This window comes from Mastacembelus armatus, chromosome 22 (assembly GCF_900324485.2).
Source record: "Mastacembelus armatus chromosome 22, fMasArm1.2, whole genome shotgun sequence".
Taxonomy (NCBI): domain Eukaryota; kingdom Metazoa; phylum Chordata; class Actinopteri; order Synbranchiformes; family Mastacembelidae; genus Mastacembelus; species Mastacembelus armatus.
In genome coordinates, this window is record NC_046654.1 from 5,842,160 (window position 1) to 5,859,691 (window position 17,532).

General features: G+C 38.5%; 1 protein-coding gene across 1 annotated transcript in view; it reads right to left on the reverse strand.

The window, feature by feature from the left end:
- stag1a (STAG1 cohesin complex component a) overlaps window positions 1-17,532 on the reverse strand; it is a 33,537-nt gene that overhangs the window by 8,630 nt on the left and 7,375 nt on the right. Inside the window, exons 2-10 of the mRNA XM_026305590.1 lie at window positions 3,917-4,111; window positions 3,299-3,419; window positions 2,927-3,082; window positions 2,676-2,772; window positions 2,476-2,552; window positions 1,505-1,709; window positions 938-1,089; window positions 556-629; window positions 157-280 (exon numbers count right to left, since the gene is read on the reverse strand). Of these exons, the coding sequence (XP_026161375.1) occupies window positions 157-280; window positions 556-629; window positions 938-1,089; window positions 1,505-1,709; window positions 2,476-2,552; window positions 2,676-2,772; window positions 2,927-3,082; window positions 3,299-3,419; window positions 3,917-3,945 (1,035 nt within the window). The 5' untranslated portion in view covers window positions 3,946-4,111. The remainder of the gene's footprint in view (window positions 1-156; window positions 281-555; window positions 630-937; window positions 1,090-1,504; window positions 1,710-2,475; window positions 2,553-2,675; window positions 2,773-2,926; window positions 3,083-3,298; window positions 3,420-3,916; window positions 4,112-17,532) is intronic.

The following is a 17,532-nucleotide window of genomic DNA, read 5'->3' on the forward strand; positions in this document are numbered from 1 at the left end:
TCAAATCCTGCAATCCCACTCAGCACTGGCCCACCAAAAAAAAAAAAAAAAAAAAAAAAAAATCAACAAAACATAAATCAGGTTTTAAAGAAATATGAAGCAAAACTCTTCAACTTCCAACAAAGCAACCACCTAGCTGCTTGACTGTGTGCTCACCCTATCGTGTAGCGTCCAGCCAACATACTTCAGGTAGCTATCATTAAGAAAGGCATCGCTGTACATCTTCATCCACACGCCAATCTCCTCAATACAGATGGCTCTGATTTCTGCTATTGCATCCCTGGGAAATAAGATTACAATCACTGCCACTGTCATTATTTCTTAAACTGAGACAAAAAAAAGGGTTGGTTCATTGATTACTAACATTATTCATTTGAATGGTCAAACAAATCTTTTACACACTCCACAACACTGAAAAACATATTCAGCAAAGGCTAAACAGGTTAAAAAGCACAATAATATCATGTGTCATTACAAATAACTCAAGTAACATTATTTGCTAAATTTGTGAAAAATAGTAATATTCAGATAAACATTAACAGTCAGACAGTATACCTGTAGCGATGCACAAAGATTCCCTTGAAGATGGAGTTCATCATATTTTCAATTTCATCTTGGTTTTCTTGAAGCTGTAAAGAGAAAACCAACAAGTTACATATAAGACCACAAATTTTCAGACATTTTGATTTAGAGCAATACAGTGCTATATTTCTCAAGCTAAAATAAAACTGATCACGGTTATTCCTGGATATTAGCATTGAAGATTTTAAAGAACTAACCTTTTGTTGGGTTTTGGCATTTCTTTTTACAAACATTATGATAACTTTCAAATATGCCTTTATTTTTGGTGGTGATCTATTCCTTGAAAACTGCACTGTACTTGTGAATGGCTCATTAACAAATCAAATCTGAAAAGCCACATCAAACATCCCCCCACCTCCTTCCTCTTTTGAAGCAGCAGTTCCAGCTTCTCATTGGCTCTTTTGCCAGCGATCTTGTTCCTCTCAGCCTCGTACTGTCTCTGGGTGTTGTCCTGGTGAATGCTCAGGTTCAGTGCCACATTCACCAGTGCAGTCATCAGCTTCATTGCTAAGCAGAGGCAAAAAGACACATGTATGAATATTAAATACCAACTCAACTTCACACTTTCCTTTATGAAAAAACATTTTTCTATTTTTCTAGTATAACAAAGAAACAAAAGCCAACCAAAATGAAACTGTAAAATATTAACACCTCTTTTCCCTTCCCTGTGATACATCAAAAGCATAAAGGTGTGAAGTTAAAGCAGTTGTCAACTGGCATTTAAAGGTAAGTAATGTTTAAATTAGTAGTTTTCTTATTAGCTGAACAAATTTCTTCAGTGACATTATATTTTGCTTATAAGCTGTAGTGTTATCGCTACAAGAACGGTGGTGGTGTCATTGCCAGCCAGCCAGTGTGGAGGTGAATGTTCCACACATTAATTACTGTTTAACGCTCTACAAATAAATGACCTGTTGTTTACCTGCTAATGTGGAGGTGTGTCTGAAGGCTCGCACTTGAGAGTCAGACAGCCCGGTGAGGAGGGAGATCACCGTGTCCATCATGTACTCATCATAGATGATGCTGTACTGACACTGGCGAATCAAAACGCTGATAAACTCGCAGAAGTTGTAGCGGAACTTCTTCCACATAGGCCCCGGCATAGTGAGAGGATAATCTCCACTGTCCTATTGACATCAATAGTGTGATATTATCCTCATCAAAATTATGGAGCACAAAACATGAAGCTTTTTTTTAAATGTCCAAAAGATTGTGACAGACAGCTGGATCATTTGCTGCTACTAAAACATAAAATGATATATTCTAGCAGTGGCATAACTGTGTGCATGCTCAGGGACATGTTTTTAGCAAACAGCCATTGTTGCTCATTCTTGTTTGCTTGAAAAATGCAGAAATATGCTTGTTGCATTTTTCTGGTTGGACTTAGAAACACATTTGTTTCCAATGAATGTGTCTAGAGCTCCGTTTTTAATCTGTTCAACCACTGCTTTGTGTTATTCTCGGCTCTGCTTATTGAATTGTGCAATGCCAAAAATGTGTCATGTGGTGAAAAACTGTGATTAAAAAAACAATTACACTGCACCCATTACTAAATATCCATTTTCCATGCTCTGTATGTGAAAGAATTACATCCACTTTGAAACATTTATTCATCCCGTGGAGGATTATTCCTTCTATAACCAGAAACAAAGAGCACACACTGTGCACCAGCTTCTCCACAGAGGCAATATGCTTAAAGCTGCACTGTGCAAGAGAATTTAAAAAATGTCCTGCGTCCCGTCCCTGTTGTGTTCTCACGTTATGGCAGTAATCGTAGTGCCTGGCCTGTCCACAGAAGCAATCAGACCTCCACTCCCACCCTGTCCTCATGTGCCCATGATATTGTTTTTACTTGAATATTATTTACTCTCTTTGACAGAAGCAGGCATTTACCTCATCAAACTCCTCTGTCATCTTACGGATGATCTCAGCGTTTTGCATGTTCCTGAACATTTCAATCCTCACAGTACCTGGTTAAAGAACAACAGGACATTAAAATTATTATTCTGTTCAGCTGACACATATGCACAGAATAACAGGTTTCAGAAAAATGACTACTATGTTTACAGGTTCAGTAGTTTATGCAGTCATACCTTTGCATCCTGAGCACTGGATGAAAAAATTTATGAGATCCAGCAGAGCCAAGTCTCTGTCCTGTTTGTACGATTCGATCCACTCGTCAACCACAGACTACACACACACACACACACACACACAAGATCAGATTAAAAACACTATTGTAGCAAAAAAAAAAAAAAAAAAACAACAACTACTGCATATGTTTAACAAATTTATATTTTGGACTATGGACAATTCTAATAATGATAAAGTTATGTGTATCCACCTGCATGGCACTCTTTCCCAGTTTGACCACTTCAAACAGAGTGACGGGGTCTCCACCATCCCCATTATGCTGAGCCACACCGTTGGCTTTCCCTCGCCCTCTGGCTACACTCAGAGTCTTGTCTGTTGGTGACTTCCGAGGCTTCTTATTGGATGTCTGTGGGACCAGAAATGTCACAAACAAAAAGTCAAAGACTACTATGTGGGACATGTTTTAGGACGTAGCTTCCTTAGTTCCTTTAACATGTGCTTACACACACACACACACACACACACACACACACACACACACACACACACACACACACACACACACACACAAAGTCAAATTGGTAACTGGCTTTTTCTCATGAATTCCCTTTGAGGCTCTTACCAGGGGTTGTTTTCCAGGCCTCCCTCTCTTCTTCTTGCCTTTCGCCTCTGGATCATCCATCTCACTCATGTTCATACTTAAGCCCACTGCGTCTGTTGCCCCAGACTCATTTGATGAGTCCCTGAAACAGAACAGATATGATACATTTAAAGGTTTTATTTATCCACATAGCAAACTATAGGCTATAGGCTCAATTCCAGAATGACATATAAAGCTCTTCATGAAAGTGAAATTACAGAGATGGAAAGAAAGCCAAACTGTATGTTTTAAAAGATTCAACTATACAACAAGACTTAGTGTCTTTCAAAAAAAAAAGCTGTAACAAAAGTTTTTATTGGGGAGTTAACAGTTTTGCAACATCCACTACTTAATCTTATATCTACTGTACTAAATAGCATTTCACATAATTAGAGACTATTTAAAAACCATAAACATTGCAATTCAATACTTATACAAGCAGCATATAACAATGACTCCTTATGATACAACTAATTAATAAAACCTAAAATGTGAAAAATGGATGTATGGATTAATTAACCAATGAAAAATTCTAATTTATGTAAGTTTTTGTTAAAAAAAATTTATAAGCACTGAGAGCTTCTAATGCGTTTCACTCACTGAAGGACAGGAAGCTCTGAAGTGATCATCCTCGTCGGTCGGGGAAGTGGAGAGATGTGTAACGGTGTTTATATGTTTCTTCAGGACTGAGCGTTTTAGGTCCAAAGATGGAGAAACAAGCCAGCAGCTCGTCTGGGGGAATAGTTTTTAAGGCAAACTGCAGACTGCTTGCTTGCACTTAACTCTCCTCCACTCCTGGAAAAAAAGAAATAAAAGACAAAGAAAAAAAAAAAAAAACAGTGATGTACACACACATTTTAATTTAAATGCTAAATAGCATTAATAAAGACAAGACTGATGGAGTTACAGTTATGTGTGTGCACATAGCTGATGAGCCGTTAGTAATGACAATTTTAAATCAGTCATGGTTTGTTAATCAACCATGACAAATGAGTGATCCATATGGTTTAAGCAATAATACACAGCTGACAGTTTACATAACATCTGAAGGCTTGCTGTCCAAAGTGTCACAACTGCAAAATGTCACTGAAAACAGAGTGAAACAGATCAATCTTTCCTCTGGTGGATCAACCTACGGAGGTGGAAATGGGGAGAGGAGGACACCAACTGGTCACCTTGAGAAGTACAACAGCAAAATATTATGGGGCATTAAGGAAAGAATTGCATATGGGAGTGTTGTCGACAATTAATGTCTGCACCGTGCTGGGGCTTTTATCACAGTCTATCAATTTTGTAAACTTTCTTTGGTGAAGATAAAGAATAAAGTCAGCTCAAAACTTTAAAGTGTTACATCATACTATTATAAGCTTTGTAAGGAGAAGATTAGTCACAGTGTTGTGCTTGGTCAAAAACTAAAAAAGCAGGTTTTTTGTTAGACAAAATAAATATATTCTCAGAAAAATGTGCCCTAGTATAAGTGGTAAATAATAACCCAGGTGTCATGAATGATGCAGCTCCATAAAACAATCCCAAAATTCCTTGCAGCCAGAGCTGACAAAGTATATTTTTATTCAGAAGGCTGGTAGCAATGGTAATTGTAACATTAGTTACTGACTTGTTCATATGTTTAGGAGATCAAAGAACAGAAGTGAAGCAATGCCCCAGTTAACCACAAGAGGCAGTATGATCCACAAAGTCCTCTTCCACAAAGTCCATCTCCAAACTGTTTAAATGGATTTGAACTGGGAAAGGTGGGCTCAGAAAAATCACCAAACACTCTTTTAACTCCCAGCTGTGCAACAGTGCAGTTCTGTTCACCTATAAAGTGTTTTAGAAGTGTATTATCCCCAGTGTGTGTGTCAGTGTATATGTGTGTGTTTGAAATTAGGTCTGGGCAACAGTAGGGGGCAGGCTAAGAGAGTGTGTATTTAAATACTGTCTTCCACACAGTGTTTGTACTGAAATATAGTATGGGCAGGGGAGCCCTCTGTTTCAACATACTGAACTACACATTCATACATTCTCTCTCTCTCTCTCTCTCACTCACACACACACACACACACACACAGTCGTCCGTTTGCCATCTGTAAAAAACGGCAAGACTGAAAAAGAGTGAAAATGGGATTCCAGTCATCCCAAGCACCGAGTTTAGGTATATGTCAAAAAGTGGAGCCCACATTGGCCGAAGGAGGGTTAACGGTTGGGATCTGACCTGCTTGCACATAAGCTTCTGATTGTGGTATTTGATGTTCCAGCTGCACAGATGTAAAAGCCACAAAATGATTATGGGGCCTGATTCAGCCCTCATGGTTACACATAAACACGTTGAGGAAACAAAATAGTAATCCTTCAATAGGAGTAATAAACAAAAAAAACTTGACACAATAAACAGGACAATTTCACTTGCTGTTTAAAATAGTTTTATCTTGTGTGACCAGGCTTTTCTGAAAACATAAGTTCTATTTGGCATAAAATGAAAGTGGGAATGTAAAACCTGACACCTTGGAAAACAAACCCAGAGAAAAAAGAAAATAAAATCCCAAACTATGCTACAAGTCAGGGATGTTTTAAGTAATGTTAACTTTGAATATACAAAATGTGATTTGGACACTCACTCACGATCAGAGGAAAGTAAACTATGGAAACTATGGAACAGAAACAAGAAATGAGAGAAATATGAAGTTCTTGAATTCTGGGACATCATGCACTGGGAGCACAGAGATTTAAACAGAGTTTTTCAAAGAACAAAACAGTTTGATGACTATTTATAGTAACAATGAAGAACAAGATCTAAGATTTTAATAACCTTGCATATAATACTATATGTTACAACTGATTTTATTCCTCTTCTCTTGAAAAACCTGACGCAAACTAGAGAATTTAGGTTATTTTTATGTCTATAATATTTCTTTAAATAGCACGCAACCAAACACAAAAGCACACGAATGACATCACTACTAAAAATGCTTCAACAATTAAAGACCTGCTGGTCCCCACAGTATATAGAGTATGTAGGCAGAGATTAACTTCATTTGTTCTTCAGTATACAGTCTAGTTCAGGGGCACAGACAATGAAGGTCTGATCAGGAATCCTGTCTTGTCCTTGTCTAGTCATTTAGAGTGGTTTTAATTTGCACATTCATCGCACTAAAACATTATTCAGAGAGCCAGCTGACATTGACAGTAATTATGATTAACAACAAGTCAGCATATGTACAATGATTTTATAAGGATTTTGTTCCACTAGTCACATGCACTTCAGATTGGCAATCAGAGTGCTAACTGGTTAAGAATAAGCAATTACAAACAGCAGCAAAGTAATTTGATAAAGCCTCTTGTGTCATTTCACCACTGGCACACCTGCTAGCTCTCCCCTCCACTACCATCCCTCCATATTTTCACACTGTTACACTAAGCTGATTTTTATACCATCTCTCTGCCTTTTATCATCAGATTATCTTTCTCCAAAGGGACACAAGCCAACTACATTTCAATTAATTCTCCTGTCATTATTTGTCACTCCTGAGCTACCGAGGAAGTAACAGTAACAGTGTGTGTGTGTGTGTGTGTGTGCGTGTGTGTGTAAAAGCTGGGAGCCTGCCTAACCCACTATCGACCAACAACTAAATAATCTGTAGTGTACATTAGGCTCTCTCTCTTCATTTTCTCAACATACTGGCACAGTCGCTGGTTTTCTCACACTCTCTCTCACACACACAAACACAGAACTGTAGCAGCTTCAACAGGAGGCTATGAATAATTTGCAGTGAGTTTCCTGAACTATTCATCAATTTTGGAACACAGGACAAAAGCTGCCAAATGGTTCTTGCACTTTTTCTCAGTTCAACTCCGTTTATAGCATGAATAAAAACAAACTCTCCCATTAAAGAAATCCCTATTTTAAAATAAAGTATCGCCAAACAGAACAGTTACTTAAAATGTAAATCCCCTCTCTGGACTCACTATAGTGCCCTTTGGTGTTTTGAATTACACAAATGTGTTCCATTACAGCCTTACTGCAAGAGAGAGCCTTACTGATTTCTCCCATGATACTGTGGTTCTACACAGAACTCAATGCATGGTTTCCCCAAATGCCTTGAAACAAAGCCTTAAAGAGTGCAGAGATGTAAGAGCAGTTAATTATTTACATTAAACAGCTCATGACAGAACTCTCTTGCCTGGTACTGAACAAAGTGCTCTCCCTAAACAGCTGTTCACATGGTCACAAACCCAAACACACACCTTATCAGTACAGGAGTTTAATTCCGGCAATAGGATTGCAGACGATTGTATGGCTGGTTGGAGGGCAAGTTCTCAAGCATTTCAAAACATGCACCCTGATACTGCAGGTGTTGTGACAACCACTGGGTGTGTGTGTGTGTGTGTGTGTGTGTGTGTGTGTGTGTGCGCGCGCGCGCGCGTGCACATTTAATCACAGAGGGTGTCAAACAAGCTTGTTCATTAATATAATTGTTTTGAAAGTTCAACTAGGCAACCCCAATAGTCCCTGAAAAACTAAACTGAATTAAAGCCCAGTTAGAATATTAAAAATTCACACAGCCACTTCAAATAGAAAGGCCACAGCATCTATCCACCACATATAACTTTTTTTTAAACAAATAACACTGTTTACAGGTTGCTTTGTTTAGGCACATGAGGATTTTCTCTGAAATGTGATCCGAAACCCCAAACATTGCAGGATAAAACAAAATAACATATCCTGTATATGCAGATGACAAGAGGTTAATCCTGACTCCTGACACCAAAACTTTATTTAGCGCTTGATTTTATAAGTGGTAAGAAATCAATTTAGCAGTAGGATATTCACTATCCAACTGCAGCAATTTGGACGCATCCGAGGTTAGGTTGCGGTTAGGAGTGCTGCTTCAAAGAACTAAAACAAACCCGCGTGTTAACTATCTGTGGCCGGTCGAGTCACTTCATCCTGTGAGTGTCTGCTTAAGAGAGTCAAAGACAGAGACAGCAAGCGAACATCTGAGAACCACTTAACATGCATGACATGTTCTCTGGGAGGCAGGCCGGCGTTGCTATAGCAACTGGTGTGGGTCATAAGCCCGGTGGTGACGGCACATTTGATTGGCTGAGTAGAGACAGGAGGGACGGAGGGGGGGGCAAAAACAGAACGGGACCAGTTACAGATCCAATCAGGGTTCCATAAAATCTGGCTTACAGACTAACAACAGTCCTCCAGAGCTGGTAAAAGTTGTTTTCAGACTAGTTTTTCTCTTGCCAAAATATTTGATGTTCCTCACAAAAGCAGTTAAACGTGGCCTTGATGTCTTCTTTGTGGACATAAATCAATCCCATTCATTCTCATTTACAGTGGTAACATTTTACAATTCCTATCCCTCAAAAAGATACAGTTACATAGTCCATGAAGGGGATGCACAGGTAAAAGTCAAATAAAGGCATAAATATATGAAGCCATGCCCAATGCCTGCACAATAACACTGCCTCTCTCCAATGCTCAAGTCAGAGCATTGATTAGACTGGAAGCCCAACCTTCACTTTATTCACTCAGACATTTGCTCTGTGTTAAAACAACATGTTGGTGGGGGCGTGTTGTTTCCTGCAACAGAGACAATGGAATATGATCAAGGAAGTCCCATTGGGCCAGTGGATTTATGTGTTTATTAGATGCCAAACAATGCACAGAGGTTTGTAATACTCACAGACAGGATTTAACGACTCTGGAAAATTTTTATTTTTTATCATGATAAATTTGACATAAACAGCAAAAATGCACTGTTTAAATTACAAAGCAGTCCATGATGAGATTCTTGCATGTATGAGCACTGCAAAGTAAAAACTATTGGAACTGTGCAGTGTTTCAGTGTCTGTCTCAAATTCACTGATCATGAAGGCATCGTACCAGGTTATTAATACTGAAACAGTAAGCAAGTTGCAAATGCTGTAACAGTAATATTCATATCAGTAATGCTAAACAAAAATGTATATGGTTCATGCAAAGCCACTTCCAGGGAAAATGTTTGCCTCGTTAGATGATTACATCTATAGTGTAATTACATGGCAAGAGAGTCTTTCTGAGTAGCTGTACAAATGTTGGGTAAAACAAATGCATGACACATGGTGCATCTGGGTTTTTGATGCAGTGCTGCTGTAGCAATCAATGGGTGAAATTCTATTCAAAGTAATAAATCATTTCCATTGCCGGAGGCTTTTACTGCAAGATGGGGGAAAACACCTTGACAGAAAGCATTAATCTGGTTTTACAAAGTGGCTGTCACCAAAGCTAATCCCTCTGATGGTCTCTTCACACCCTACATAAACACAAGAAAAAACAGGTTTCATCATAGGGAATATACCAACTAGCAAAAACATCCCTAACATTAGCACCAAAAACTATTAAAAAACTAGTAAACACATCTTAACAGCTCAATGCATAAAGGACAGCAACACCATGATGACAACAACACTGATGCTCACCCTCCCTCTACAGATGACACTGTCAGTCACACACTTTAGATTCAGTATCACTTGTCATGCTGACACTTCAATAAACTGGGTGCCTGGAGTCACATGGCCTCAAAACTTTTACCACCATCATATGAAGCACTGAAGTGTTTCAAACATAACGTGCCATAGTTCTAAACTGTGTCAAAAATAAAGGTGGATATACAGCCCTGAGAAACAAACAATACCTGAAACTCTAACCATGAGTTGTAGTTTGTTGTTGTACAGTCTTTAACTGTACCACAGAGGGGATTTAACAGGTTGGTGATTGTTTTCACATCTATTCTGCACAGTTTAAACATAAAAGATTGTCTCTAAAAACTCAGCTACCACAGACACTCAGAGAGAGGCACACATTTACCTTCCTGCTGCCATGGTCCCTGCTGGCCAAGTCTTCTGACAACTGTAACCTGTACTGCATCTGCTATAATTTTCCATTATCTCCTGAGATTTGACTGTGGTAAGACTATTTCCATCACTATGGGACACAACGCTAGAACATTTCAGACAGAAAAACACAAGACTGTATTCACCACTAACAACATCAAGAGAGAAAAGGCAATGGATTTAAAAAAAAAAAAGGATGGTTACATTGATACTGTACATCCTGTGCAATTTTACTAAGACCATTTAAAACCTGTTTTGCAATTCCTGTCTCTACAGTTGATACTTTTTTTTTTTTTTTACTAATAACATGAGAACGACTTGTAATCTTTGAACTACAAACAACCAGAGCCAGACCAATGTATTGTTTTCATTCAAAATGTGTTTATGTTCACTGCATTCTACAAACTTTTGACTGGTACTGTACTATAATATACACATAAATAATATCGGCTGATATATCAATATCGGATTTTTTTTTTTTTTTTTTTACTTCATAATATATATACGTGCTCTCTGGACTAATGTTGACTTTGCTTGTTCAGAGTGCTACGATATGTTTTCATTGGAATGAACCACAAGCAATTTCCCAAAATAAAATAAAATACAGAAAAAAGTATCTGTAAAGTACACAAAGGCAGAGTATTTTCCCTAAGAACAGACTGTGAGCATCAAGAACCCCAAAGAGAGCTAATAACTACAAGAGAATGATGGTGTGTGGTTCTTGCTTGACCCATTTAGAAACAATTTAGGAACAATTTAGTCCAAGAGCATTTCCCTGGCAGCATCTACAACCGTCTTGGATGGATGCTGGGGGAATCAGGATCAGAGACCAGGCATCTACCTGACAGGCTGCAAAAGACAAGAGTGTTTTAACCTGATTAACTAAGCTGCCATAAAAGAGCAACAAAAGTACTGACTATCCTTAGCAGTTTAGTAGACACGGAAAGGTAGACAGAAAATGTTAAAAACAGAACATTTCTGTATGGCTAGTAAAGGATTTCCCATTTATGCATTCCACAACAATACCAAGCATCATTAACTCCAATGTTCCACATATCTGAAAACTCATTTTAGTCTTTAGAGCCTCTTTAAGTAAAGAATGCAGTCACAGACAGAAAACAACATCACTGTATGCCAAGGGGAGTGTGCTTCCTAAGCTCTGCTACTTGAACACACAGGCAAAAATAAGGATAACCTGGCAATAATGAGCTACATATGTAAACCCTAATAATATTAAACGCCACTTTAATAAAACTATCCACTGACGGGAGGTATTTTGATCCTCCTGTCACTGAGACTTTAAGGGATGCAAGAATCTTTTGATGTTACATGACAAGCCCATAATCAGAATAAGGGGCTGCTCAAGAAACTGCAGAGGTAGTTTTCTCTCATGATATTACTGCCATAGGGTCATTACTTTTAGCACACTACACAGCTGGAAATGAGCGGTATAAGGTATAGCAGCTTAACTTTGTTTCTCCATCTCAGTACGCCCTATAGCCACTGACTTACTGTGGTGATGTTAAATCAGGCACAAGATGAAGTGGATTAACTTTCACACCTCTTTGTGCTGCTGAGTGGCTACATTCAAAAGTGGTCTGTGTAAAGTCTCATTTATTAAAAAACGATTGACTGTTGTGCCGGCACAAAAGGATGTTAACCCCTGCAAAGCACTCATCATTATAAAGTCGGTTTCCATAGCAACATACCCCATACTCTTAGAAGTCATTTTTACCACTTTCATTATTTTCTCAAAAATTATTTATCTTAAGGCTTTTGGTTTGTGGAGAATTTGACCCAATCTGTTACTGTAAACCATGCTGTGCATTTCCTCTCTTCCCTGGCAGACTGCGGTCTCTTCAGTGTATTTTTACCACCACACTTTATGATAGTTTAGGAGGGAGAGGCAGAGAGAGGTCTCTCGATTCTTCGCTCATCTGTGGTTTATCCCTGAAGATTACTGCAGCAGTGTCAGTGGGCACTTGAGGATTGCAGACTACTGTAGACTGAATGGATTAAATTAACTTGAATCTCAGTGGCCCTGCTAGCCTGGCAGATCATCCTATGACTTGAAAATGAGAGGGTCAGTCCTCCAGACTGCAGGTCAAACTCACAGAATGTCCTGAATGTACTCAGGAAATGTGCTTTCACCCCTTTCACTGTATGTATATCATTTATAAAATTACAGTCTTGATACTTTGCACTACAAACACAATAAATGTGTTCTGATATTCAAGACCCATTTAAAGTCACGGGTGATCGAGTAATTGTGCAAGATCGAGTGGAATAGCCCGTTGGCCAGTGACAGTTAATTATATCAATCAGCCAATGCAATAAAAGATGCATCTATGGCACTGAAAGAATGTCAGTCAGGTTCCTGTACACAAAAAGCTGATGTCTCATCAGCAAAAAGAAAAAGATCAAAAACCGTCAATCTCAAAAAAATCATTTTTCTGACACCTATGGTATTCTCACAACATATATCATAAATTTCATTAAATAAACTGTCCAAGATTATTATCCCTGTAAGACTTGCACAAACATAATTAAGGGAGAAGCACTCAAAGAAATTGCTTAGCAGCTCTGTGAATGGCAGTGGCTGTAACCGACATGTAATGTACTTCTGAAATTAAATATAATAGTACAGTGCATGTAATCACAACCCACTGGAGGAAAACTGGTAAATCTGAGGACTTTTCTGTTTTACAAACCACTGGCAGGTGGCCAACATCCAGTCGACAGCTCAATCCTGAATAAGCTGCTCAGTTTTAACATTCTGGGGCTGCAGGGCCAACAAGGTCCAAGCAACAGTGTGATTAGTAAAACATGCCAACTTTAAATATTTCAATCTTCCCAGACATTCCTGCTTTTCATACTGAGCACAAGCTATGTTTCTACAGAAAATGTTTCAACCAGGAGTCATACTTCATCAAACTGGGTAGTGTTTTCCTACATGCTGGTATCTGATTGCAACAGTGTGTTTCACAGCTAATATTTGCAAAATATGGAATGGAAAAGTGTGAACATGTTTCAGATGTGGCTTTAGAGGCTCTAACACTCTCAGAGAAATACTAGCGACACACAGAGTGAGACAATTACTCAGACAAATGTAGTAGGCTACACTTTCACTTACTGCTTTTTATTGAAAAGGTCAGTGTTTACTTTTGACATAGTTATTCAAAATGTCAGGCAGTACATTCACATGCACCCAGCTACTGTGAATAAGCACATAAACATAATACTGAAGAAAGACTTTATGGGACATAAATCAACTTAATTTAACATACATTGTTTAATTGGGTTAATGTCTGGAAATTGAAGTTGTTTTTCAGGAAATGTATTATTGACATTATCTGCTTAAATCAGATCTGGTTTAAGTCAGGTTTAAGACTAGCTGAAGTCAAAGCCAGATTATGCATTTGGTGGGGCCTTCATGACATTAGCAAAAAATAGGTCAGCTGCTGGTTTGTACAAGTGCAAAATAATGAAGTCCCATCCATAACAAATATGCTTCTCTGCTGCTTTTACTTCTTGCACAACCACTAACATGTGTGGCTTCTGTCTCACTTTTCCATTTCTCTTTCTTAACAGAATTCCCTGATAGCAAACAGCTAGGACATACAGAAATTCTTTGTTTTCTTTGGGAAAGGTAATGAGAGCGCAAAGCATTTGAGACAAAGAAAACAACAGGTAGAGATGCATCAGAAAAGCTGACATAAATGATCTGTGTGTGTGGAAAAAAGAGAAACAAGATGACAACAGTAGGTAGTAATCTTCATGATCTGTATGTTCTGCACCAACAACTGACTAGAAACAGGAAGTTTGGGCATCATTGTGACTCAGCAGACCAAACACATACTTCACTTACTGGCAATGTCTTTAATTCATATGCACTTTTCAATCTAAACCATTAAATGTATTTCTTTGTGGTTTTGTGACATTTTTCTTGTCAAGCTCTAATGTGCAGCCAGCTCCAGTTCCAACTGGCAATAAAGTGATGTCAAGGCCTTTACAACACAAGATGAAAAATGCAAAAGTAATTTTAAAGCATGTCCTTTTGAATTATATTGTGTGGACCTTTCTGATCCCATTGAGTGGAACTACATCACAGCAGTGTCTAGCTCAGTAGATTGGAGATGATCCATATTAAAGACAGTATTCATGACTACTGAAGTTATCCTGCTATGCTAAGTGCGTTGAGCTCTCTTATCCTAGGCAAATACAGCATGTTAAACTGAATTAATTTATGGCCAGATGTGGAAATCCACAAGCAGAGAACATATCATTACTGATCTTGAGGTGTCTGCACTAGCAAGAGGGAAAAATGCACACGTATGATTTTCTGTTATAATTGAATAGTACCGTACTGTAAAACCAACACTGAAGTAGAAGATAAAGACATTATTTTTCATCAGTTAGTTCTTAGTTGTCCATTTGATACTAGGCAGATAGTGTTCAGTGGGTTTCAGATCTTTTATACTGAAAACAGCTACCTGTTGAGGCCAAAATTGTCATGAATGAATGCATGAATGAACTGAAAGAGTTAGTGTGTATACATGTCTATTTTCATCAATCCAACTGTCTATACAAGTGGCTTAACAGCTCACATTTCACCTAATCCACCCGAAAACATAAGTTTATTATTAAAAAAGTGTATTATTATGCTTTTAGTCTATATTACTATTTTACATGTGTATTCACATGCATGTATTGGACTCTTAGTACTTTAAAGATACAGATGTACACACAGTACTGCTTTCTCTGTAGACACACATGAAATGTTGAACACGCTGCTGCTCTGCTAACATGCTGCTCATGTTACACCTTTAGTGTAAAAACTGCACTAAGCTGTTAACAGCAAAGCCAAAGTACTGAGATGAAAGATGCTGAGATGGTTAATGATCACTGCGAGCAGCTGCTTTTATATTACTTGAAGAGTTCTGATCAGCTACTATAAAAATATTGATTACAGTCACTTCAAATATGCTGGCTTGGACTCTTGGATACTGTGATTATTTATTTTTATTTATTTTTACTGTTTTATAGATGAAACAATGAAATTTATTACATAGGCTACGGCTCATATGCTCAGACATGCAAAGACATCTTTATAATTGTAAACAGTATGCAAGAAGAAGTATTTTCAAAGAAGCAGGAGCACTTTGACAGTTATGCACCACAGGCTTTGTTTTGGCACAACTTGCCTTCTTTGGAGCTAGAGTTGAATCAATTAACTGAGGAAGCAGTCAGCAGATTAACTAATGAATAAAATAATCATTGCCGCTCCAATGAGCTCCAAGTTAAATTGATTTAAGTTGTTTTTCTTCCAAGAAGTGCAATGACTCAATTCTCAGCTTCAATAAAAGTCACAACAAACAGTGGGAACGTCATCAATCTATAAACTTTGACAAAGAAGGAATAAAGAGAAACAGTTAAGCTCTCAAGCCTTTAAAGTCATTCCACAACAGCCCAACTTGTGAACTTGAATGACAATCAGCCCCTCTGGACCAAAGCTTGGAGCTGAATCACCAAGACAATAATTACAATGGGTCATGCATCCAGCTTCCATACATACAGAGAAAGTGTTTTGCCTTATAATATGGAACAGTCTTGAGGCGAGCTGGTTTAACCAGATTATGACTATGTCACACAGGAGATTATCTGTCTGACACAGAGTCTGACACATAGTCATGTTCCTGCACACACTCACAAACACACACATGCACAGCCATCTGTTATTGTTATAAACTACTGTACACTCGTTCTCTGCAGCACGCAAAGTCTGATCTAAGCAAAGAGTAGGGGAGGGGAAGGATGCTGTGTGAACTGCGCAAACTGATAAGATCTCTGCTGAAAAATAGATTTTCCCTATCTCCTGAGAACCACCTCTGTGAATAAAGGATAAACATATCATGAGAAAAAAGAGCAAGGCTGTGGAAAGGCTTTTAAGAGAAGAATAAGACAGAAAAGAAGGCAATGTTTCTCTCCATCTGTGCAATGGCTGCCTGCTTGGCTGCAGCTGATGCAAAATGGAGCCACAAGGGTGAGAAAAGAAGAGGTGGGGGATAGAGAGAGAAGTAAGGGGGCAAATGGGAGGAGGGGGAAGAGAGGGAGAAAGTGTGACAGCAGTACAGAGGGGGGAGAGCAGCAGCAGAGGGAGGGCATTTAGGGGAAAAAAGACTCATTTGTTCTTCTCTCATCTGTCTGGGCTCCTTCTCTCACCTTGGACCAGATTTTCAGTCTGCCCCGGACTTCAAATAGAAGGGGAAAAAGCAAGAGCACAGGGGAGGACACACACACACACTCACACACCCTTTGTGAAGGCCATTAGTCCTCACACCCATTATTACTTCCTAATGATCTAGTGGCACGTTGAAGATTTCACTAGAGCCGGGGAAGCCTGCTAATCTCAGATATGTCAAAGCAGAAAAATGCTGTAGCACCGACGTACTGGTAGCTGAGAGCAATAATAACTGTCCAGATACAGACTGAGTCAGGGAATCAGAGGAAGAGGCTAGTGAGCTTTGACTGAAGCAGATGGCTGTTTTAAAACAAGACAGACTATGTTAATCTCAGCCAGGTGTCTGACACAAATGGCAAGACAGTGGAGGAACATTTAAAAAAGAAACCAGCAACTCGTAGGATTCATAGTGTGTGGTACATTCAATAATGATATGAGATAAAACTATCCTGCTGAGGGATGAAAACAATCATTAGTTTCAGCTCTACTCGAGAGTTGGGATATTATTACTTTTCATTGTAAAACTGCTTTGCAATAGGGTATTATCATAACATTTTAGTAAAACCATCATATGTTGTCCGTGATAGAGCTGAAACAATTACAGGTTAATAGTTCAGTTCATGGACAGGAATTCTGCAGTGATTATAATGATCATTGATAATTATTGTTGTTTAATCAAACTAAAATCCATTGAATGGATTAAAGCTGATTCTGTCTTACTTCATGTCATTATTTTTAGTTGGTTGGACAAAAAAAAAGGCATTTCAATGTGTAACTTTGGGTTCTAGGAACTAAAATGAGCATTTTCTTCCTATTTCTTTGAAATTTCACAGAGCCAAAAAAATGGTGCAATGGTGATGCTACATTACCACTATTACCTAATATATTCGCTTTTCCATTCCAAATGATTTCAGTCTCACATAACAGCATAGGCAACTGAATTAAACCAGTGTGTGGTGAAGCACAAACAGCCTCTGGCTTTGTAACAGGCTACACTGCTTTTATATGTAAAATGACCATACTGACTTCCATAAAAGAGATTAAAAAATGACTGGAGGATGGGCTCTAGAAGATCCCCGTGACCCTGGTTAAG